We start from the raw sequence: 23,382 nt of genomic DNA on the forward strand, positions 1-23,382 counted from the left end.
TAACTCGTGGACTAGTTCAGTTCAACCGCATGTAGCATCCATGAGCTAAGATAAGATAAGACAAGATAATCCTTCATTAGTCCCACAATGTGGAAATTAGCACTTAACACGTGGAACCACAAACTTTTAAAACCACTTTATCTGCAAAAATGCAATATTTTTATCTCATGTCAGGGTCTATGTCTATCGGAGTATTTCTGTAAAAAAAAGTTAGGATTTTTTACAGTGTTTTGCTTCAAAATGAGCTGAATGCTAAAAATAGAACATGACTATAAATACAATTCACAATTTCTTTTAACATACTGGCCAAAAAACAAAACACTAGACACGGGTCTGAGTCAAGTTCTACATGCACAGATTGAGGCCATTAGGTTCCTATTGTTTTCCTGTCATTCACTGTGTATTGTTCTCTCACCTTGTGTGTGTGTGTGTGTGTGTGTGTGTGTGTGTGTGTGTGTGTGTGTGTGTGTGTGTGTGTGTGTGTGTGTGTGTGTGTGTGTGTGTGTGTGTGTGTGTGTGTGTGTGTGTGTGTGTGACCTCCAGAAAGGGAACACTGCTCTCCATATTGCAGCGCTGGCGGGGCAGGAGAAAGTGGTGGCTGAGCTCGTCAACTATGGTGCCAACGTTAATGCCCAGTCACACGTGAGTCACCACGAGCTGTGAGCAAGAGAAAGTGTGTGTGTTTGTGACGCATCTGCTACAGAGTTGTCCATATATTTAAATACATTATCTGTGAGGGTGAGTCTCTGTACTGTACGGGTGTGTGTCCTTGTAAAGATAAACACAAGTTAAATATGTATTCTTCCAGGTCAAGTGAGTCTTTAAATCTGTGTATGTATGCAGATGTGTTTGTGTGTGTGTGTGTGTGTTGTCCTAAAGGTTCATATTATGTCGTGATTGTGTATTTGAAACTCTACATAATGAATTTGTGCCCGAGCAGAAAGGGTTCAGTCCTCTCTACATGGCAGCGCAGGAGAATCACTTAGAGGTCGTCAAGTTCCTGCTCGAGAACGGAGCCAATCAGAGTCTCCCGACCGAGGTACGTGTCCCTTCAAACTGCCTGCTGGATTGTGAGGTTTCCCCGTAATTAGATCCTTACACATCATTGGTATCTGTTGTGACAGAAAAGCACAGTTTAGGAAAGTGACAATCTGCTGCTTGTTTCTTTCACACAGGTCATTTGTTGTTAATGAGATGGTTAATGGTTGTTTTAGCATATTTTCCATAAAAATACACATTTGTTCTTTTATTAATGTCGGGTTAAAGAATAACTGAGCAACAGGACGTTAGATCCTTCATTGTATCAGCTCAAGAAAACATTGTTCTGCATGGTTTCTTATTCACCTCTTCATCAGTCCTTTATCTTTCTCTCCTCTTCCTCCTTTTATGCCCTGTTTTTGCTCGTCCACTATTTCTCAATCTCTTTCCCTCATCCTCTCTCATCTCAGGATGGCTTCACTCCACTGGCCGTCGCCCTCCAGCAGGGCCACGAAAACGTTGTGGCGCTGCTCATCAACTACGGCACCAAGGGCAAAGTCCGGCTCCCCGCACTGCACATCGCCGCTCGAAACGACGACACGCGGACCGCCGCAGTTCTCCTGCAGAACGATCCCAATGCGGATGTACTCAGCAAGGTATGTACCAACTTTATTATATACTGGTGTAAAGGTTTAATATGATAACACAATCAACCAAGGAAAAAGGATTAGGAAAAGTATTGAATGTGCAGAAGGAATACAAATAACTGGGCTCTTGTGTTTATGAATGAATAGAATATCAAAATTAAATAACACTAAGTAAAAATACCCAAACTCTATCATCTTGTAATCTGTGTCATGTCTAACCTTGCATTTTAATAGTGGTATTTATAGATTGCCTTTACACTCTCCTCTCCCATCGCGTCTCTTCCTCTGTAGACTGGTTTCACACCTCTCCATATCGCAGCCCACTATGAGAACATGAGCGTAGCCCAGCTGCTGCTGAACAGAGGAGCCAACGTAAACTTCACACCCAAGGTCAGTTCATCTGAGCTGCAGGGTCAGAAATGAAACTGAGGAAACGGGAGTATTTACAGCTGTATTCCCCCCTAGACATGAAGTTTAGTTTCTATTATACAGTACTTTTGTTGTATTTTTAAATAATCTGGACTCACAAATGGTGACGAATACTAACTTGTTTTTTCCGCTGCTTCCCTAGAATGGCATCACACCCCTTCATATAGCTGCCAGGAGGGGAAACGTGATGATGGTCAGACTGCTGCTGGACAGAGGAGCACAGATTGATGCCACAACAAAGGTAGATTAAAGCATTTAGTCAGTTTGGATGCTCTGTTTCCCCTCATCCGTTATCCTCCCTCCTGCTAATGTGCTCATTTCTGTCCCTTATACCGTTAAACACTTTTCCAATGAGTCTCCCTCTCCGTCTCTTTGAAGGATGAGCTGACTCCTCTCCACTGTGCAGCCAGGAATGGTCACGTCCGCATTATTGAGCTCCTGCTGGAACATGGTGCTCCCATCCAGGCTAAAACCAAGGTAGATGAGCGTAATGAAATACGTAATCTATCCTTTGAAGCTTTGTAATCTGCATCGATCATCAAGGTTTCCGGTTAAATACTGACTTTGACTGAATCTCATATTTCTAGCTTGCTAAAAATGTATACGCTTTCATGCAAGTTTGGCTAATTAGCTTGAATCAAGATGTCCTAACCAGGCACTTTAATTTAAACTCTTGTCAACCATGGATTGATTATCAGACCTCTAAGGACTCTGCTTTCCTGAGCTACAATCAGGATGATTCATGCACAGGACTTACTCTATCTCCATCTCCTCTCCACCTTCCTCCTCCACCTGTCTCCTGCAGAATGGTCTGTCCCCCATCCACATGTCAGCTCAGGGGGACCACATGGACTGTGTCAAGCAGCTGCTGCAATACAGCGCCGAGATTGATGACATCACGCTGGACCATTTAACCCCTCTTCATGTAGCAGCCCACTGTGGTCACCACCGCATGGCCAAAGTCCTACTGGACAAGGGGGCCAAAGCCAATTCACGTGCTCTGGTGACTAACCGCTCATTTTTACGTGACCTTGAAACTCAAAAAAGGTTTTAGTCACTCTTTACAATAGGTTAAAGTATTTTGTGAGCTTCATATTGTTAAATGCAGCAGTTATTTACTTTGAATGTCTTGTTTTTTAGGACTATACAGATTATTAAATGACTTTCATCATTCAGGACTATTAGCAGAAAGTACAGATTATCTTTGAATCTTTGTATTGCCATGTTTAACATTCACCATCACTGTATGGATTCAGTAGTGAAATGCACACAATATAATCTCAACCTTTATAACCTACAGCAGAAAACCTGTAAGCTTTATTTGAACTGTGTCTTTTGATTGAAAAAGCCTCTGGACCGTACACATGTCTAGTTGTGAACCTTGTTTCTCTGTTTTTCCAGAATGGCTTCACACCTCTCCACATTGCTTGCAAGAAGAACCACATGCGGTCCATGGACCTGCTGCTGAAGCACTCCGCCTCCTTAGAAGCTGTCACAGAGGTGAGGCGACGTGGCCACAAAGGAGACAAGTCAGAAAATGATCATAAAAATCCACACTTCTGGCGTTAAAAAAGAACCTAAACCTTCATTGCTTCATAAATCCCTGCTGTATTTTCAAATTCCTCCACTCCCCTGTCAGATGGCAGCTCCTGTCTTTAAGGTTTTGACTGCCAGTCAGTCAGAAGTGGCTTAAGAACTAGAGAATGTCCTCTGAGGTCTCGGTAGTGGATTTATATTGAGCCGCGATGCTCTTCTCTGTCTGTGTTTGTGCAGTCTGGTCTCACTCCTCTTCATGTAGCAGCTTTCATGGGTCATCTGAACATCGTGAAGAACCTGCTCCAAAGAGGAGCTTCACCTAATGCTTCCAATGTGGTGAGAACCGGTTTTCTTTCCCAAAATTAAACAATCTAGTCATTTGTTTTAACTTTCCAATATTGCCAGTTGATCAAATTAACAGTTTGAGTTATTCGTGTGGAGATGTTTTACAAAATGTCCTCACTTCACATTTTTAAGAAAGATTGAATTCCATGCTAATTGAAATACTTAATTACAGGAGAAGATTAATTGTATGGGTCATTAATAAAACAATTAGCCATAGTTTCTTTTTCACCACCACGTGAAGTCAGTGTCGTTAAAAATTAAATTGTAGAATGAGCTCCTAATTATGTCTGGATTACTGAAATTAATAGACTGATCTGAACCATGGGCCCTCGGATGAGCAAGGTGGATTTATAGGTGAATTTGTTTTATACTAAACAAAAAAGATATTTAACCCTGATCTTAAAGTAAAGAAACTGGAAATAAATAACCATAAAAAACATGTTTTTCTTTACAAGTTAGAATAACCTGAACATCTCACAGATATACTGTAATGGATGAATAACCTGAAAGTCTAAATACATACAAATTACATTGTACTCTGTAGATTGAGTGTGGTTGTGTGTGTTTACCTCCACCAGAAAGTGGAGACTCCCCTGCACATGGCCGCCAGAGCAGGACACTGTGAAGTCGCTCAGTTTTTGCTGCAGAATTCAGCGCAGGTGGATGCGAAGGCTAAGGTATGAAGTATTTCTAGAGGAGGTCTGTCAGAAAACCTAAACACTTCAAGTGCAAAATCAATAGAAACCTAGTTAACAGTGATTTTCCTGTATCCTGTTTGACCTCTTCCTCCTTCTTGTCTGGGTCCAGGACGATCAGACGCCTCTACACTGTGCCGCCCGTATGGGCCACAAGGAGCTCGTCAAGCTGCTGCTTGAGCACAGCTCAAACCCCGACTCAGCTACATCTGCGGGCCACACTCCCTTACACATCGCTGCACGTGAAGGACACGTGCACACCATTCGAATACTGCTGGATGCTGGAGCGCAGCAAATCAAGATGACGAAGGTAGAGCAGAAGCCAAATTACAAAAATGCAGCTGCATCTGGATGGATGCTCAGTTGGTGCAACAGTATTTCTGCCTTAAGCTGTTGGATGTTTGGTAAACTTCTCTGTCTTTCTCTCTTTTGAGCAGAAGGGCTTCACTCCCCTCCATGTGGCCTCGAAGTATGGAAAGGTGGACGTGGCAGAACTCCTTCTGGAGAGAGGAGCCAACCCAAACGCAGCCGGCAAGGTGAGACCGTCTGTGCTCTATTTAGTTCAGATCTCTCCTCAAAAACAATGACGCACTTTTTACGAGGCTGTGACGATCAATCCAGCCAGAAAGCGCCACCTCATAGAGAATGAGCTGATTGATAGAGTATCATAGTATGTGTCTCATATATAAATGTGTTTCTGTGCTGTTTTCTTGTCTCCGTGTGTGTCTGTTGGTTTATATATGTGCGCATCTGTGTATTTGTATGTGTGTTTAACAGAACGGTCTGGCACCCCTTCATGTGGCCGTCCATCACAACAACCTGGATGTTGTGAGACTTCTGGTCAGCAAGGGAGGATCTGCACACAGCACAGCTCGAGTAAGACGCTCACATGTGTGTGTCCGATGTGCTCACACATGGCGGCATGCTAACCCATCGCTGACACAAATAACCAAAACAGGTCAAAAACGAGTGTGTGGTGCTTAAACACAACTACGTGACAATCTTCGTTCTCTGAAACACTCTCTCACAACAGGATTGAAGTTTTAATCTATAATTAGACCAGAAGAATGTTAAGACAGGCGATGCCCACTCTGTGCTTGTTTGTCCCTGTTTCTCTGTAGAACGGCTACACTCCCCTGCACATAGCCGCCAAGCAGAACCAGATGGAGGTGGCCAGTTGTCTGCTGCAGAACGGGGCTTCACCCAATTCCGAGTCGCTCCAAGGCATCACGCCCCTGCACCTGGCCTCACAGGAGGGACGGCCTGACATCGTGGCTCTGCTCATCGCCAAACAGGCCAACGTAAATCTGGGAAACAAGGTATGGACAGTAGAATGGATCCAAATGCATTCGTGATATAATTTGCGTTCTCCTGTTAAATTCTTCCTGTCTTTCAGAATGGACTGACCCCTCTGCACCTCGTGGCTCAGGAGGGTCACGTGGGCATCGCTGACACGCTGGTGAAACAGGGAGCGTCCGTTTACGCTGCTTCACGGGTAAGTTGATGTCGCTGAGTTGATTTATTTCACATTACTGATGTTAATCACAAGATGTTTTCTCCAGTTTCTTAATTAAATAGATTCATGACTATAAATACCATGTTTAGCGTACACACAATTAGAAAGTATAAATATCTTAAGACATTTGCCTCTATTACGATTCACACATGCTTTCACATGCTCTCTCTCTCTCCTCGTCTCAGATGGGCTACACACCCCTTCATGTGGCCTGTCACTATGGCAACATCAAGATGGTGAAGTTCCTCCTGCAGCAGCAGGCTCATGTGAACAGCAAGACAAGGGTAACACGTCTCTCTTCTCACGTGTACTATATATACATACGTAAGACCTGTTCCCCATATGGTCCTTATGATGATTGCAGTTTTGTTTGCATGTTTGTTTACCCACCAGTAATCACCAGTATGAGCCGCATGTCAGGGGCGACACTGGTTTTAGCGTCAGGCGCCAAAACCATAGATTGAATCACTGCTTTCTCTGTGTCTTGTTTTGTTTGACCACCTCCATCTTTACTCCTCCAGATGGGCTACACCCCTCTTCACCAGGCGGCTCAGCAAGGCCACACTGATATCGTCACCCTGCTGTTGAAAAACGGAGCCCAGCCGAATGAGATCACTTCGGTGAGATGCTTTATGGAAAACCTTCCCCCCATTATCCTGTGATAACCTTCCTCTAAACATAAACACTTGTTCAATAGATGACATGAAAACAAATAAGCAAAGTGACGACTTCCCACTGAGATGATTCTCTTACTTTTTGGTCTCACACATTCAAACAGTGTTGTGTGTTAACATCAGTTCAGTTTTTCTTCTAGAGCAATTGTTGTCATTAAATGATTTAATGTTCTGTATGTTTATTCACTTGGTGTTTTTTCCCTCTACTTTTAAAAGGTTTATCACATTTTGACATTATCTGTAAAAATAGCAGGTGCTGTGAAAGCTGTATTATCAAATACTTTATTAAAAGGACTTTTATTGTTGCAATATTGTGTGTGATGGTTGTCATCCGTCTCTGTACAGAACGGGACGTCTCCCCTGGGCATTGCTAAGCGGCTCGGTTACATCTCCGTCATTGACGTGTTGAAGCTGGTTACCGAGGAGTCCGTCTCTGCGGTGAGCAAACACATCCTCCCTGGTTCACATGGTTACACCTGCGCGCAAAGAAGTAGCCTTGACAGACCATGACTCAGATGTTCAATGAAATAATTCCCTTGTCTTGATCAGGTTCAGCTCCACCAACTGCTTGAAACTTGAGTTTTAATCTCGTTTTTACTCTCCACCGTTCTCTGCTGCTGCTCTTCACAGATCACCACAGAGAAGCATCGGATGAGTTTTCCTGAGACAGTGGATGAGATACTGGATGTCTCAGAGGATGAAGGTAGGTCATCTGATTTGTCTGCACAGCTTCGATCATTCATTTTCAGCTCTGACTCTGATTTAGAAGAAGAATGTTTGGGAGGTACATTGGCATATCAATGAATTCAGATGTGAACATGACTGTTTATAACGCCCCTTTCCCATTTGTTTTGTAGGGGTTGCCCAGCTAACGTTAGGTAGGATTGTGTCTGTATCTCTACCTTGTTGGGTCCGGTGGCTAGTGAACTTGTGCCGTCATTGCAGTTGTACTTTTTCCTCATTTTCTCTGTGCGTCACTAATTGTCTTTTTACTCAGTTCCTCTGAGTCTCTACTCTCGACTCCGGCACTGTTTGCTTTCCTCTCTGTCTTTGTCTTCTCTATCATTATTCTCTTGCTCAGAGATTTATTTAATAGAAATGTGTCTGTTTCTCATCAGCATGTAGTCACAACATTTTCCTTGTTACCAGCGTTATCTGTCCATGGTTTCATAATTGACAGAGCTCCAGTATTTCTGCAATTTAAAAGACAAACGGCTTCTTTCCAATTCAGCGTCGCAGTTACTCCTGCTTTTCACAGCCTAATTAATCAATAAGCTGATTACACACACGCTGTGAACCAGCTGGGACCTGCTACTGTAAACAAAACACAATTAATGTTAACGTCGCCGTCTTTCAGAATTAAATCAAAATTTTGAAAGGATTTTCGCATGAAAACTTAATTTTCAATCGGTTTTCTTTGTGTTGCTATTTTTTTATTTACCAACTTATACTAATTAATCTGTAAAAAGCTGTTTTAAGGTGTTTTTGAACGTATTATTTCAATATCTATTCTTCCTTTAATAATTGAAGTGTTTTCTCCTACACAGAAACAACCATCTCCACATGTGATTTCATCTTTAATGGGCATGCTCACTGCCGTCCATGCAGTGTCCTCAACTGTGTTAATATTCACTGTCTTTTTTACCAAACTTCTTCTTTCACTCCTTTGGTTTCCATTCGCTCTAGATGTTGTTCGGTGTGCTTGGACTAACTGTTTATCTGAAATCGCTTTGTGACCATTTGTCTGTGGCGTCGTGAAGGTGGAGGGATGGGAGTTATGGTGGTGTAACAGTTACTGCTTCCACATACGCAGAATTGAATTAAGTGGCATTATTTTTGATCCAAGCTGAGAGGTCTGCCGCAGTTCAAAATACTGTCCCTCTCAAATGATATAAAAATCCACTGAGGGGGAAAAACTAAATCCTTTTGGCAGATTAGTTTAAGATCCTCACATTTTACGACCGAGTGGAAGAACTTGAGAGTTGAGCTCAGCATCATTTTGCCCTGCAATCCCCTGGTGTTGTCCTTTTTCTCTCTCGATTCTTCATGTGTTCTTTGCAACCTGTTTTTTTATTACCAGTCTTCGTTTTTTCCTCGTTCTTCCTTAACTCTTTACGTGGCCCACAGGAGACGAGTTGCTCGGGATGGACGGAGCCCGCTACTTGAAGCTTGATGACTTCAAGGACCAGGACGATGACTTCCTCTCGCCGAAGAAGACTCTGAGAGACTTTGAGGGAGGCATGGGAACCACGTAAGTCCCCGTGCATAGGATGATATATAACGTGCATGATACCCACAAGTGGAAGAATAACATAATGAAGATGTCATTATTGGAGTTGTTGAACGGCATACATAATTACATAATTCATCTTTGTCTGCAGCAGCATGAGATACAATAGTGTTATTAGAATTTCTATTATAGAATTGAAGCCGTCCATTTTCTCTTGTCTTACATTATCTTCTCTTCCTCTGCCACAGGCCGTATTCTCCTGCTATACCCAGAATCCCTTGTGTGTCGCCAGAGACGGTTATGTTGGATCAGGTAGGTTTAACCGTACCATGTACATTACATATATTTTTTATGTGTTATCTTATTGCTTCTGTTCATCATGCTCAATCTTTTCTCTCCCTCCTTTTTTCTCTCTGTCTGCTCTGTCATTCCCTCCCACTCTTCTCTGTCTTAATCTTCTCCGTCATGGTTATTTTACCGCCTCTCAAATATTTTCTGCCCCGTCTTTGTTATTTCCTCCCTCTCCGACCTCAGCACACTCCCATCCCGCTGCCAAAGGAGTACGATGACGACTCTCTCATCCCGAGCAGTCCCGCTACAGAGACCTCAGACAATGTCAGCCCTGTGGCCAGCCCCATTCACACGGGGTGAGCTAATAAAACATCTAGCTAATGTTTAATCCTCATGTTCGATCTCACTGTGACTTGTGCAGAAGACCTTCAAACATACGAGGGATATTCACCCTCAACATCTAAAATACTTGTGTTATTTATTGAGGCTGTATTTCTTATCATAAAGACAAGATTTCCGAGACTCAGTGAGATCAGTGACCCAAACTAAAATATATATATCCTCCCTCCACCTAATCCCTTTTCCGCAGGATTGTCAAAACCCAGAAATCTGCTATCGGCAAAGGAACTTTTTTATTAAATCCAACCCAGGATGTGTGTTATAAGTTAGACAATATATCGAAGATGGATGTTGAGGAACATGAACAGTTTTTTCCGTTCCCTAAACTATGTTTATGCTGTTGATGCGTAAAACATCTGTAATTAAGTCATTAACGACAAGCTCCATGAGGTTAATCCAGCGTGATGTGAATTTATTTAGTCTGCAGTGCTTAGTCATCATTTATTAAAGCACAGTGAGTCAGCAGACACATGTACACACACACACACACAGACACACACACAGACACACACTTGTTTGAAGCTGCCTGTCTAATGGAGGATCAAACAGCATGCGTCTTTCTTTTTTTTTAAAGTCTTTTAGTGTCATTCTGGCAGCACTTCATGACCTCTCTCGACAGCCCGCCCTCTCCTGTCATACTCAGACAAGTCAAATGAAAAGAGAATCAACACATTGCATCGGTGTCTTCTCTATGAATCGCTCTGCATTCAATCATAAAGTCAAAACACTGCTACTAACGATACACAAATTACTGATCATTTTGTGTTTCATTCAGGGGGAAGAAATTCTCCCAGGAAAACCCAGCATGGTTGTTAAATTTTATGTTCCTGTCTTATCTAATGTGTTATTTAATGATAAATAAAAACGATGACCCTGTGTGACCTTCAGCTTCCTGGTGAGTTTTATGGTGGATGCTCGGGGAGGCTCCATGCGAGGCAGCAGACACCACGGCCTCAGGGTCATCATCCCTCCTCGGACCTGCGCCGCGCCCACGCGCATCACGTGTCGTCTGGTCAAACCGCAGAAACTGACCACGCCTCCGCCACTGGTGGAAGGGGAGGGGCTCGCGAGCCGCATCATCTCCCTGGGACCGTCCAGTATGCAGTTCCTAGGGTGGGTTAGCTTTGTAGTTTAATTTGTTGGTCAGCTTTAAAGTGTAGTTTTTTAAAATGTGTCTGTTGATGACATTGGAATTTAAAATGAAATTATAAATCTGTCACATTTGTGTTCTGGTTTAAAAAAATTCTCAGGATCCTACAAAAACATTAACATTTTCTTTAAATGTCTAATACAAATAGTTTTAAAGTTGTCATAGTTATGTCAATTAATTGTTGTACCTTACTGTAATATTAATGAGCTTTGTCATTGTGCCATCTAGTGGACATTGATACGTGTGCACATCTCATGCAGAGACTACATGATGGTGATATCAACAATAACAGAAGAAAACTAAATTTGATATTTAATAATATATATTATTTTACCAAAACAAGGCTACAAATCCAATTTCATATCACTTCACTTTATGATTTATTTATGTTGTTGTTTCTTCCGCAGGCCTGTAATCGTGGAGATCCCACACTTTGCCTCCCTGGGCCGAGGGGACCGGGAGCTCGTGGTCCTGCGCAGCGAGAACGGCTCCGTCTGGAAGGAGCATCGCAATCGCTATGGCGACGAGGTGTTGGAAACTATTCTGAACGGCATGGATGAAGGTCAGTGTGACAATGATGGATTCCACTCTCTGTGAGACCTTGCACGGCTGCAGATAAGTTAGTTTTAGTCTTGGTGTATGAACAAGGGCACAGGGTGAGGATGTGTTTTTGTAGGAAACTTGTGCCAACAGTGACACAGAGGTAAACTCTCCCTCACCTGGATATGTATAATTAAGGAGGTGTGTTTGTTTTTCTGTCCTTTCTTTCTCTTTCCTCCTTCTCTTCACTCTTCACCATCTGTAGACCTGGAGAGTCACGACGAGCTGGACAAGAAGAGAATCCGTCGCATCATCTCCACTGACTTCCCGCTCTACTTCGCCGTGGTCTCCCGCATTCAGCAGGAGAGCGACCTGATCGGACCGGAGGGCGGCCGGCTCACCAGTAAGCTGGTGCCCCACGTCGACGCCATCTTCCCCGAGACGGCCGTCACCAAAAGAGTGAGGCTGGGACTGCAGGTAAGCAGAGCAGTTCAGATTATAGAAGGATATTAGAAAGGAGGGATGGAACGGAGCGGAGAGGGAAGAGCAGAATTGAAAACACATCTTTCCTAATTGCTCGGCTGTTCATACAACAGAGACAATCTGGTGCTTTTTAAGAATTACTGAGGACAGATGTTTGAATTATTGAACAGCTGATTCTCAGGCTGTGACTCAGGGATCTGTGCCAACACGTTTACCAGCAGCTCTTTTTGTTTGTAGTTGAGATTTCACAGATTTAAAATCCTGAAGTTGATGTTCTGTTTGACAAATGACCCAAAATCTGACTTAATGTATAATCTGCATTGCTGACTGCCGACAGATTATTTGTTCTCTTGTTATTATCAATCTTGATCTTTTAAGGACGTCTGTGAATCGCGTTATGAGTTGTTGCATCTACGAGAGAAAACTTTTGACCCCTGTGTGTTTTCAGGGTCTTTAAATTAGCAAATGATATTAGACGTCAATATAATACATTTGATATAATCCTCTCCCTGACCTGATGATCGTCTCAGCCTGTGCTGCCACACTGCAGCGTTTCTAAATTAGCATTTGCAGCAGGAGCCTTTTTGGCGAATGTGCGGCCGACTGTCACTCATCCAGACCTCCACAGACACACATATGGGGACTTGGCCCACGCTCCTGCTGACGGTCTCTTTTCCCACTTCACCTCCACTCGGCTTTGTGCTCCACGACAGAAAGATTATGACGGATTACGGGCTCCACATTTCATTTTGTTTTTGTTTTTGGGGTGTATGCTGCTGTTTACGTTGTCCGTCAAAGCACTGGTTTGCACTGATGTTATTTCAGGAAGGTGCATGAGTTTTGCTTTATGCCTTATGCTGCTCTGTTTATGTTTTCCTTTTATCCAGCCATCCATCACTCCTCAGTTCCCTGATTTAAGTTGTGAGCCACACTGACCAAGCTGATGCACTGATCTGAGCTGGGTCAAGTGTGAAATATGAATTGGTTGCATGTGTGAGTATGTTTGCGAGTTTGATGTTTTTTCAGTCTACAGCACATGTCCTGTTCTATTTTCCTTTTGTATCCTCCCCTTGTTTCTGTTTCCTGCCTGTTTTCTATGCTCCTGCATCACCTACTGTACTTCAGCCTTTATATCGTGTTTCTGCTTCAGTTGTTTGTATCTTAATTAACAAATTTACACCCCCGCCTTTTGTTCGGCTCCATATTCTTTTGTTTTTCTGTCTTTTTGGCATCTTCCTGCTCAACAACCTTTCCCCTCGCCACTTCCACTTCAGGCGCAGCCAATCCCTGACGAACTGCTGACACGGCATCTTGGCAACCAGGCGACCTTCAGCCCGGTGGTGACCATCGAACCACGCCGACGCAAATTCCACCGTCCAATCGGGTTGCGCATCCCACTGCCACCGTCCTGGAGGGAGAGCGCTCGGGATGCAGGGGAGGGTGATACCACCAGCTTGCGTCTGCTCTGCAGTGTCATTGGTACAATCCACTTTAGAGATGATCAAACACACAAGACGTTTGCCTAATATCTCTGCATTAATGATTTATTTTTACATAAAATGTGCAGTACAAGTGTATTCAGACATCTTGACACCTTGTTCACTGGGGCATGAATGACGGTGTGTTTGTTGTGCCTCAGGTGGAACTGCACCAGCTCAGTGGGAGGACATCACTGGAACCACTAAGCTGATGTACGCTCATAACTGTGCCAACTTTACCACCAACGTGTCTGCAAGGTGAGCGCCTCAACAGGAGCCGGGGCGAATGTATGACCCGTCAGCGTCTCTTCCCTGCTCCTCAGCCCACATCTGCATAATAATCCATCTTCTATCTGGCTTTTTCTCTTCTGCCTCTTTCTTCCAGGTTCTGGCTGGCAGACTGTCCTCGCACAGCGGAGGCCGTGACCTTTGCCAACCTGCTGTACCGGGAGTTAATGTCCGTGCCGTACATGGCCAAGTTTGTCATTTTCGCCAAGATGAACGAAGTGCGGGAGGGTCGTCTGCGCTGTTACTGCATGACGGATGACAAGATGGACAAGACGCTGGAGCTGCATGAAAACTTCAGCGAAGTGGCCCGCAGTCGAGATATCGAGGTCAGTACAGGAGCACAGTTAAACTGCAGAGACAGGGAAAGGTGTTACGGAGATAAATGTGGGTTTTGAGCAGTTAGCGCTTGTTTCTATCGAATGATTTATATCATCTATAAGTTTAGTTCTGGCTGCCTCAAAACTGATTCATCTTGTCACCCTTAACGTTTTCTCGCGCTCTCCACAGCTGATGGAGGGCATGCCGCTGCACCTCGAGTGTTCTGGGAACCTCGTGCCCATCAGGAAGGCCACGCAGCAGCCCCGCAGCTTCAGCTTCCAGGCCTTCAGGGACAACAGGCTGCCCGTCTCTGTCAAGGTCTGTCTCTGTCTCACTGCTCATATGCCTGCCTTTTTTCTGTCACTCACTACTCATACAGTGTTGTGGTTCGTCGTGTTGTCGGGTTCAGTGTGTCCTGTTAGTCGGTTTCCCCCCCCACCTGCTGATCACTGAGACAACCTGTCCATACGGTGGTTTTCTTCACTTGTCCGTGTGCTTTTCACTGTGATCTACACTTTTCAGCTCGTCTCACCATTAGCATGTAAAAGTTGAGATTCCGAGCACAGCGCTGTGTTCCCTCTGCACCACAGGAATCTCACACCACACCTGAAACAAATGTGTAACACTGTCTAAGTTTAAGATCTTTAAATGGAATAGAATAATATACGATAAATGTTATTGATAATTTGATATATTGTGATATGTTGCATAACTTGATGTCTTTTTTTCTTCATCCTTGTGGTTTGTCAAATCCTTATTTTTCCAAAATAAACAACAAGATAATAATTGTGCCTTATTTTGATGCAATGTGTTTCCCTTTGGATATGGATGAATCACTATAAAATCTGTCCTTCTCTCTTGTCATAACTTACAGTAATTCCTTGGTTTTCTTTTCTTTCTTGTTATTTAAATACCCTTCTCTTGCACTGTATGGCCGGAGATACACGTGCTTCTCACTACGCATACGTGCACACATCATGACTTCCTCGTGTATCATGTGTCCGTTTGGTGCATCGGTTGTGCACGTCCTCAGAAATGACCGCAAGATGCGATACACACATGAACAGTAGGGGCAGTGTAGGAGCAGACACACAGATAACATTGTTGATTTAAAGGCCTCACAAAATCCACCACACCGCAGCGATCGCTCTTTTTCTGATATGATCTCAGAAGGAACAGAACTTACCTCCTCCAGGGTCGTCATGATTTTTTGTTTGCAGAATACAAATCCAGAATTTCCATATAGTCTGAGTTCTGTGTTTCTCCAGTAACATGCACAGTACACGCCTAGAATACAGCAGATATATCTTCAGCCTATCAGTGTGTGTGTATGTACATGCCTCTTCATGTTTGTCTATATTTCTGTACATTTTCACTAGTTTGCTCATTTGTTTTGTGTGGTACCTCATCTATTTGTCACCGTCTTTCTGTCCGTGTCCGTCTGTCAGTGAGACACATTTCCTCATCAGATCAATACTTTGATTATTATCTTTTAATTATGGTGCGAAAAACAACTTGCCTATCTACCTGTCGACTCACTCGGGTAATCGTTTGCATGTCCTGTGACGCCCTCACTTTCTTTGCCTGCCTTCCTATCTTTGCGGCCTTGCCTGTCTGTATGTGTCTGTCTCACTGTCTCTCTTTCTCTCTCTCACGGTCACTCTGTAACTGTCTGGTCTGACAGACGTCCAGGTAAATGTGCAGGTAAATCTCTCCCTCTCGCCTGCCTGTGGACTGCTTCCATCCCTTTTTCCCCCTGCTTCTCGTCCCATGTTACTCCGCCACATGCCCCAGACACTGTGGAGGGATCTAATACCTTTTTTGATCTGTCTTCTTTTGTCCCTCCTCTTTCTCACTCTTGCTCTGTTTCTTACTCTTCCTTTCTCATGTGTCCTGTCTCTTAATCTGTCACGTCTTTCCCTTCCTCTTTGCTCCATCTCTCTTTGCTTACTTCTTATTGTTCTAATCTCTCGTCTACTCCTCTATCTGCTTTCTCTCCTTTCCCCACTATTTTCTCTCTCGATATTCTCCATCTTTTCTTTGTCTGACTTCTATGCGTCCTTCGGCTTCTTCTCTATTTCTCTCTCGTCCTCTCTCCATCTGGGTTTTCCTGATCTCAGGTCAGAGACAGCAACAAGGAGGCCGCTGGCTTTTTATCCTTTCTGCGGAAGTGCACCAAGTACGAGGACACGCAGCACGTTCTGTGTAACCTTAACATAACCATGCCACCTTGTGTCAAGGTAAGAACTGGCAATCTTTATAAAGTTTTTCGAAAGTTGTTTAAAAGACTTCTGCTCATTATTTAAGGAGAATTTTCAGTATTTGAAACAGGGGATATTTGTCATGGGTTGAAAATGTAAACAGTGGTTGATATTATGCTCATATTCATGTATTTTGCCATTATTTATCAAAAGGGTACAAAAGTACTACATTAAAGACATGCCAGACAAAAGTAACCATGTAAGTATAATGTGATTTTGTTGTTATTATCTCATTTCAGGTTGTTGGGAGTGAGGAGCGCAGGAGGACTTTAACCCCTCTCGCCCTGAGGGAGCGCTACAGTGCTCTGAACGAGCCGGGTGTGGGTGAGTGTTTCTCTGCCGGACCCTCAGCCCTCTCCTGATACAAACACAGCGGAGACGGGCACTGAATGTTGCACTGCCCTTTTTATTACCCACAACCCTCTGCTCCCTACTCTTCCCACCCCCTATATGTCTCGCGTGCACGCATGGCACAGACTGAGCCTTGGATGCAATGCACTGCTCTACAGTATGACCCAGTGTTCTTTGCGCTGCGGTCAGAGCAAATCGTATATTGAATGTGCGACCAAAAGTTGAGCAGCAACCCCCCCCCAACATGACCCAAAATGGCTCCAGGGCACTTGGCAAATTAGCCTCTTATTTTCCCTCAGTGTCCTGGTAGCTATGACAACAGATGAATGACCCCCGTGGTTGGTTTTGCATGGCGCTGGTTTCTCCACTGCGATTTCCAATGGCATGGCAGCAGACACCGTTAGCATCAGCACCTGTAGCTTAGCAGCGGAGATGAGCAGGACCTCGCAGTGGAGCTAGACAGAGGAGCCCTGACACTGGCCTGGGGTAAATGAGCCAAGATTGAGCCGTTGTGGTTGGTTTAACTGGTGTCGACAGTGGGTGGGATTGAAGGGGAAAAGGCCTTTTCTGTCTATCAAATACACAGCGCTGCTACATTGCACCTCAGTCCCTCTGTAACGGTTTCTGAATGCTACTCTGACTGGTGAGACTAGCACCTGAATGAACCCCGAAATTCTCACCGGCCCCCTTTCCCACACGGCCCCGAGGATCATGTGGACATAAAAACATTGTTGTGTGTGCTGCTAATTTCCTTCAACAGAGCAGAGCTTTTGTCGAGGTAAGTTTTGCTATTAACAAATGTAATAGCAAGTATTTTAGGAAAGAGAACCAAAAAAAAGAAGAAGAATTTGAGTAACATATCAATCACACAACATAGAAAGTTGGTGGAAGTTGATATGATTTATCAATTAAGTCTAAATTACTCATGACAACCTTCACACATCATTTTACCAGCAAACTACAGTCTCTTAGATATCAGCCGGACTGAGTGAGTCAGAGTTTGATTCTCCTCAGTTACATTTTTCTGGGGCCACAGATTCTTATATTTTTCTGTTTTTCTTTCTCTGTAGCCACAGTGAATGCCATGGAGAGGACCGAGATCAAAATCAACATCATATCTGAGCAGCTCGGTTTGAGTTGGGCAGGTCAGTCACTTATTACATCCGTGTTTTCTCTTTGCTCGGCCTGTGGTGATGCTGGTTGCAGCAAGTAAGGACTGGCTGTGGTCAAATTTTATTAATATTTGTGTATTTCATGATCAAATCCCACCAAATTCAACACTGCACTTCCCTGAGCCCAGAACAATACTCGTACCGAGTGTGAAACCAATAAGATGAACAGTTCTCGGAATGCGTTCCACACACAGAGAATTATTAGATGGAGGTTTCTGTTAATCCGCTCGTCTGTTCTCTTGGCAGAGTTGGCACGAGAGCTTCAGTTTGGCACGGACGACATCAACAGGATCCGTGTGGAGAATCCCAATTCACTGCTGGACCAGAGCTCTGCCTTGCTCAACCTGTGGGTGGGCAGAGAAGGCAAAAGGGCCAAGAGTAAGTCCAACACAACCGTACCTCTCTGAGAAATTACTTTTCAGCTGCATGAATAATGTAGAATTAATTTCCCAGTGCACATAAGCAGCTGCAAGTCACAGATATTATCCCAGTTTCACCACAGAAGTGAATCTGTGACTGTTTTTTGACTGTTCAATAATCTCCCATCTTTCCTGACTTTCTTTGTGTGTCTTCTCTTCTTCTGTTGTTTTACCTGTTTCCCCGTCTCCGTCTCCTCCCACCAATGTGTTCCCCTCTCAGTGGAGAGCCTGTACATCGCCCTGAGGAACATCGACCGTGCGGATATCGTGACGTCCCTGGAGGGACAGGCCCAGCCGCCAGCGCCTTGCTCTCTGGACGAGGGCGCCTGTCGACTCAGCGACCGCGACTCCACTCTGCTGTCGCCCAGCGTCAGCAATGGTAAGACACACAAACGCATCGTGCACATAAGACTCACAATGCTCAAATCAATATATTCAGCAGTGAATATTCAGCCCACTGTATTTATAAAATATGTGCGACGCTCTTTAAGAAGTGATTTAATGTATTTTTAATCTTAAAGCAAGTAAAACAGTCACTAAGTCTAGATCATGACTTATTTATATACTGTGTTAGGAATCTACTTGTTTTAAAGTAAAGTGAAGTCTTCCAAAGTTTGTTAAAGGAGACACATGATGCTTTTTCAGTGTTTCTTTCCTCTAGAGGAGCTGCAGCGATGGACACTGAGGAAAGTGTCTCATGTTAGCATGTGAACCTTAATAACCCAATTTAAACTATGAACCTGAATATTAGCATAACGTGTCTCCTTTAAAGATATTTTGAGTGAGAAGAGATTAAATATATATGGATTTAATATTCAGCATATTCCCCGTGAGACAAATGTTCAGCTCATTGTCTCTTTATAATCTGTAATGATCAGAAATGAAGAGTTTTATAGGAATTATTTGGTGCTTGGTGACATTATTTCATATAAAAGCACCATAATTCTGTCTCTGTGTCAATTATTCACTCACATCTATCTTGAGTTAGCATGTAAATAAATACAACTCACAGATGTACTGACATATGACAGTTAGCTAAGACGTCACAATGAAAGATTTGAGACCCTGTTTGCCTGGAGTCTGGGTAACAGCCATTTCATTGTTGTCTCTGTTGCTCCACAAGAGATCACGGACACAAGGCCGCCGCGCCTAGTGCACAAGCCTCGAGTTATTAGACCCCCGTTTTTCAGAAGGGGTAAGTTGAAGGGAGCTCGGGCTGCATGGTGGTTTGCTGCTCATGTCAAAATGACGCTGATGATGATGATGATGAAACTCAAGCCATGTTTTTTAAGGTCTGACGAATGGTGTCATTCTCCCACCATGAACCCGGCCTTTTGCAGCATGCACTAAGGGCACAAGTCATTTTTTTCTTTCACACCTCATATTTGAGCCCTGAACATGATGGTTCTTATTCTTCGTGCTTAATATGAGAAATGAGGAAAACTCCCGTTCACTCTTACTGACAGGATTTTTAAGACATTTAAGGCCAAACACTTAATTTCCTCTTTTTAAATGACGGATGTTTGTTCAGATTATACGTTGGTGTTCGTCTGGCTCTGTGCGATATCTGTGTGTGTGTGTGTGTGTGTGTGTGTGTGTGTGTGTGTGTGTGTGTGTGTGTGTGTGCCTGGGATGGATACACTAGTCAAAAGTAACACTGGTACACAGATGATCGTGTTCTCTGGGCCTTCATACCTTGTTTCTACTCCTCCCTCGTTCTTTCTGTCTCTCTCTCTTTCTTTCTTTCCCTGAGAAAAAGACTGAATTTCACCCCCACTGATGGCAGACGTTGTTACACAAGTGCAATGATCTTGCGACCTTGAAATTGTGTCTTTTCCTCGGGACAGTCTCCTTCTCTGTCCTCCTCTCAGTCTCTCTCTCTCTCTCTCTCTGAACCTATGACATGTCATATCTGCTGCCCAGCCGCCCTGCTCCTCCTCCTCTTCCTCCTCCTCCTCCTCCTGCTCTTCTTCCTCACAGCTCTTCCTCTCCGACCTCTGACCTCATATGACCTCATGTTGACCTCTGGGCCTCCTCCTCTCTTGTCATCTTATTTCCCCGCGCTCCTCCCTCGTTCAGTCAGAGTGTGGACCTTCTCCTCCTCTCTCAGTCCAGCTCTGTGTGTGTACTACAGTTTGTGCACGTGCATGTCGCATGCTTTGCTGTTACAGTGTCTGTTTGTGTGTGTGTGTATGTGTGTGTGAGTGTGTGTTTCAGACCTAGGCTGCAGTAAAATAATATTGTTATCTCATATTGCAACAAATCAATGTGTACGAATATTTTATTTAGTTTTTACACTAGAAGTATTTAAAATGTGTGAGTGTGCAGCTTCTGGAACAAAATAAAGTTTGCTGTTTTTGATTATGACATCTCTATGTGCATGGCATGCTTTCAATGTATGACGTTTATTTCACAGTGTAAAATGTTTTCTCTGTTCAATGGGTGTATTTCAGTCTTGTTTTTAAATGCTATATTAACAAACCAATGTTTTCTTTTCTTGTACAATAAATAGTGTGTGTTTTTATTTCATGCTAAACCCTGTAACACATAATCAGCTGCGTAGCGCATAACGTTCAACGTCCAATGTTGCTCTGACATTGTCTCCTTCATTCATGGGCAAAATATGAAAATATAATATAATTTAAAAAAAATTTAAATCTATACTCTACGGAGCCCTTAAAACATCTTGTGTGCCGATATTTAATGATTTTCATTAAATGTTTTGCCCAAGTCTGACGACAAACTCATTGTTGACATTGTCTGAACGTTATTTGCCAGCAGGGTTAACGCTGTGAGGTGTGTGTCTGTGTGTGTGTGTGTGTGATTACTTCTGTACATTTAAGTGTCACCTGTGAGATAAGCGTGTGTGTCCTCATTTTTTATTGTAATATGAATGCAGTATTGTGTGTGTATATGTGTGTGTGAGTACAGTGGCAAAGTGAGTAGCGTGCTGTGCAATGTGTTGTGTTTTTTTCTCGTACCATGACAATCTGTGGAGTGTATTTGTGCTTCACTACATCCTGTGCCTTTGACACCTATGTGTGTGTATGTGTGTGTTTGTGTGTTTATGTTTAAATAGCAGGAGTGAAGGGAAAGGCTAACCCAGTTCCATCCGACTCATTCTAACTTTCATCCTAATTCTGACTCATTCCTCCCTGATCACCTCATTCTGGCGCCCCCCCTCCCATCATCCATGGCCCCTTACCATCCCAGAAACACACACACGCACTCACACACACACTCACACACACACGCTTACCCGCACTATGGTCCATAAACTCTGAGAGACAGATACTGACACAGTAAAGAAGTGTTTCACCCATTATTGTTATTTTTAACGGTCCAAAGATGTTATAGAGCCCATGAGAATAAGTTTCAGTTTTTAGCTTGAGATGATTTGAGAATGTCTTGTAATTTTTTGTTATTATTTTATAATAATAAGACTAAAAGACTAAAAAAATATCCTTCAAGACACGTCAGGCAAAGTAGATCATTCTCTGCCTCGAGCTGGATCATAATAACTAAGCGGATATTTATTCAATTAGTTTTTTGTTACTTTCTATTTTCTATTGTGTTTATACATCACAGCATTTAAAATCCAGTGAATGTCATTAACACTATATTGACAAGAACATGAATGTTCTTGTCAATATAGTGTTAATCCCTATCATGTTGTGTTTTTAAACCAAAACAAAAAAACGCTCTACACTATGACTTTAGATTTTTGGAATTTGAATCTGTTACCTTGATTCTCGCTGCTTAACTGAAACATTTTCTCCAGGACTTCACTATACATGTGAAAACATCTTATTCTAAATGTTGGGTGAAATACTCCTTTACTGTTCAATATCACTGAACACTATTCATCCAAAGTAACTGATGCAACGACTTAGTGAAAACATTTAATCAACATTAAATAAACATTTTAATTAATTCATAAACATTATTTCTCTTCAAACAAGGTTTTAATGTTAAACTCGAATAATAGATTTTTAATCAAACTGCCAGGTATCAAAACATGAAACATAAATTACATTACAACTAAGTCAAAACACTACATCACATGATTAATCTGCCAAGAAATTGATCTTACAAATAATATTAGAAAAAGCCTAAACATATGATGTGTGTTTGTGTGTCCTTGTGTCCTCTGATAGTTTTTTAACATTCAATAACTTCTTAGTAAAACCGTAGTAAAACCAAAACTATTGTACTAAGTACTTCAGTGTTTAAACATTGATAGATGTTTAATAAAATTATCATTTATTCTATGAAATTCGATCATCCTATAAATTCCTCCCTAACAGAGAAGTAATACATACTTCAACTTTGTAATAGATAAGATCAGTTTAGTGTAAAAATTGGAGACCAACCTCCACTAATAGATGCAAATCAATTACAAAACCACTTTAAAATAGAAGATTTAGTCTAAAGTGTCTGCGTCTGTGTGTGTGTGTGTGTGTGTGTGTAGAACAGTGTGTGTGCACAGTGACCTTGGGATGCAGACAAACAAAAGCATGAGTCTGATGCGCAGCTGCAGGAGAATGTGAGAGCAACAGTAACTTGCATTTTCCTCCACAGAATCTGCAACATGCTGCTGACTCCCACCCAGAGACGTCTAACAGGGGTTAGAACGATGATAGAGACATTTTCATTTAAATAAAAAAACAGTGTTGGTATGTACAAATATACAGTATACCCTTTAAATGTAGTAGTTGTAGTAGTAATTGTGAAACAGCTGAAACACATGTGTCTCTGACAGCCTTTTAAAATCCAATTGACATATTTTCACTGAGATGTCGAAGGTCACACTTCTACATTAAATCTATATCGTTCTAACCCCACAATAGATACACAACTCTCACCTCTTCTTTTTTCCTCTTATCAAGGAACACAATGTTTGTTCTCTACACTCACGTCCTTACATGGAGGCAAACTAGAGCATCGGTCACCAAACTCACAGTGGATGACAAACCAAAGCCCCTTTATCCCCCACCTCACTCTTACTGCTGTGTCCCAATGTCCATGACCTGAGCCGGCTTTTACTTAAAACTAAAATCAGAAGGAAAATAGCCCAAATACTTTGTTTTGTTTAATATCAATTAGACAAAGGAACGGTAGAAAGATGAAGGAAGATGAAATATGATGTTTTGTTGCTGGACAAGAACATTATTCTGCTCTG

The 23,382-nt window shown here is 42.8% G+C and overlaps 1 protein-coding gene across 3 annotated transcripts in view; it reads left to right on the forward strand.

The window, feature by feature from the left end:
* Nucleotides 1–23,382, forward strand: part of ank1b (ankyrin 1, erythrocytic b) — a 60,889-nt gene that overhangs the window by 33,633 nt on the left and 3,874 nt on the right. The window contains exons 5-40 of one of the 3 annotated variants that reach the window (XM_034601778.1): nt 544–642; nt 941–1,039; nt 1,449–1,634; nt 1,917–2,015; nt 2,197–2,295; nt 2,433–2,531; nt 2,860–3,057; nt 3,456–3,554; nt 3,828–3,926; nt 4,514–4,612; nt 4,743–4,940; nt 5,065–5,166; nt 5,408–5,506; nt 5,752–5,949; nt 6,027–6,125; nt 6,332–6,430; nt 6,668–6,766; nt 7,166–7,258; nt 7,451–7,523; nt 7,678–7,698; nt 8,948–9,071; nt 9,299–9,362; nt 9,585–9,697; nt 10,629–10,853; nt 11,298–11,452; nt 11,696–11,907; nt 13,188–13,392; nt 13,553–13,649; nt 13,777–14,005; nt 14,187–14,315; nt 16,118–16,237; nt 16,498–16,582; nt 17,680–17,754; nt 18,028–18,159; nt 18,421–18,579; nt 19,324–19,395. In XM_034601778.1, the coding sequence (XP_034457669.1) occupies nt 544–642; nt 941–1,039; nt 1,449–1,634; nt 1,917–2,015; nt 2,197–2,295; nt 2,433–2,531; nt 2,860–3,057; nt 3,456–3,554; nt 3,828–3,926; nt 4,514–4,612; nt 4,743–4,940; nt 5,065–5,166; nt 5,408–5,506; nt 5,752–5,949; nt 6,027–6,125; nt 6,332–6,430; nt 6,668–6,766; nt 7,166–7,258; nt 7,451–7,523; nt 7,678–7,698; nt 8,948–9,071; nt 9,299–9,362; nt 9,585–9,697; nt 10,629–10,853; nt 11,298–11,452; nt 11,696–11,907; nt 13,188–13,392; nt 13,553–13,649; nt 13,777–14,005; nt 14,187–14,315; nt 16,118–16,237; nt 16,498–16,582; nt 17,680–17,754; nt 18,028–18,159; nt 18,421–18,579; nt 19,324–19,395 (4,453 nt within the window). The remainder of the gene's footprint in view (nt 1–543; nt 643–940; nt 1,040–1,448; nt 1,635–1,916; nt 2,016–2,196; nt 2,296–2,432; nt 2,532–2,859; nt 3,058–3,455; nt 3,555–3,827; nt 3,927–4,513; nt 4,613–4,742; nt 4,941–5,064; nt 5,167–5,407; nt 5,507–5,751; nt 5,950–6,026; nt 6,126–6,331; nt 6,431–6,667; nt 6,767–7,165; nt 7,259–7,450; nt 7,524–7,677; nt 7,699–8,947; nt 9,072–9,298; nt 9,363–9,584; nt 9,698–10,628; nt 10,854–11,297; nt 11,453–11,695; nt 11,908–13,187; nt 13,393–13,552; nt 13,650–13,776; nt 14,006–14,186; nt 14,316–16,117; nt 16,238–16,497; nt 16,583–17,679; nt 17,755–18,027; nt 18,160–18,420; nt 18,580–19,323; nt 19,396–23,382) is intronic. The other 2 variants (XM_034601776.1, XM_034601777.1) reach the window with 2 other exon arrangements.

Source organism: Hippoglossus hippoglossus, chromosome 12 (assembly GCF_009819705.1).
Source record: "Hippoglossus hippoglossus isolate fHipHip1 chromosome 12, fHipHip1.pri, whole genome shotgun sequence".
Classification (NCBI taxonomy): Eukaryota; Metazoa; Chordata; class Actinopteri; order Pleuronectiformes; family Pleuronectidae; genus Hippoglossus; species Hippoglossus hippoglossus.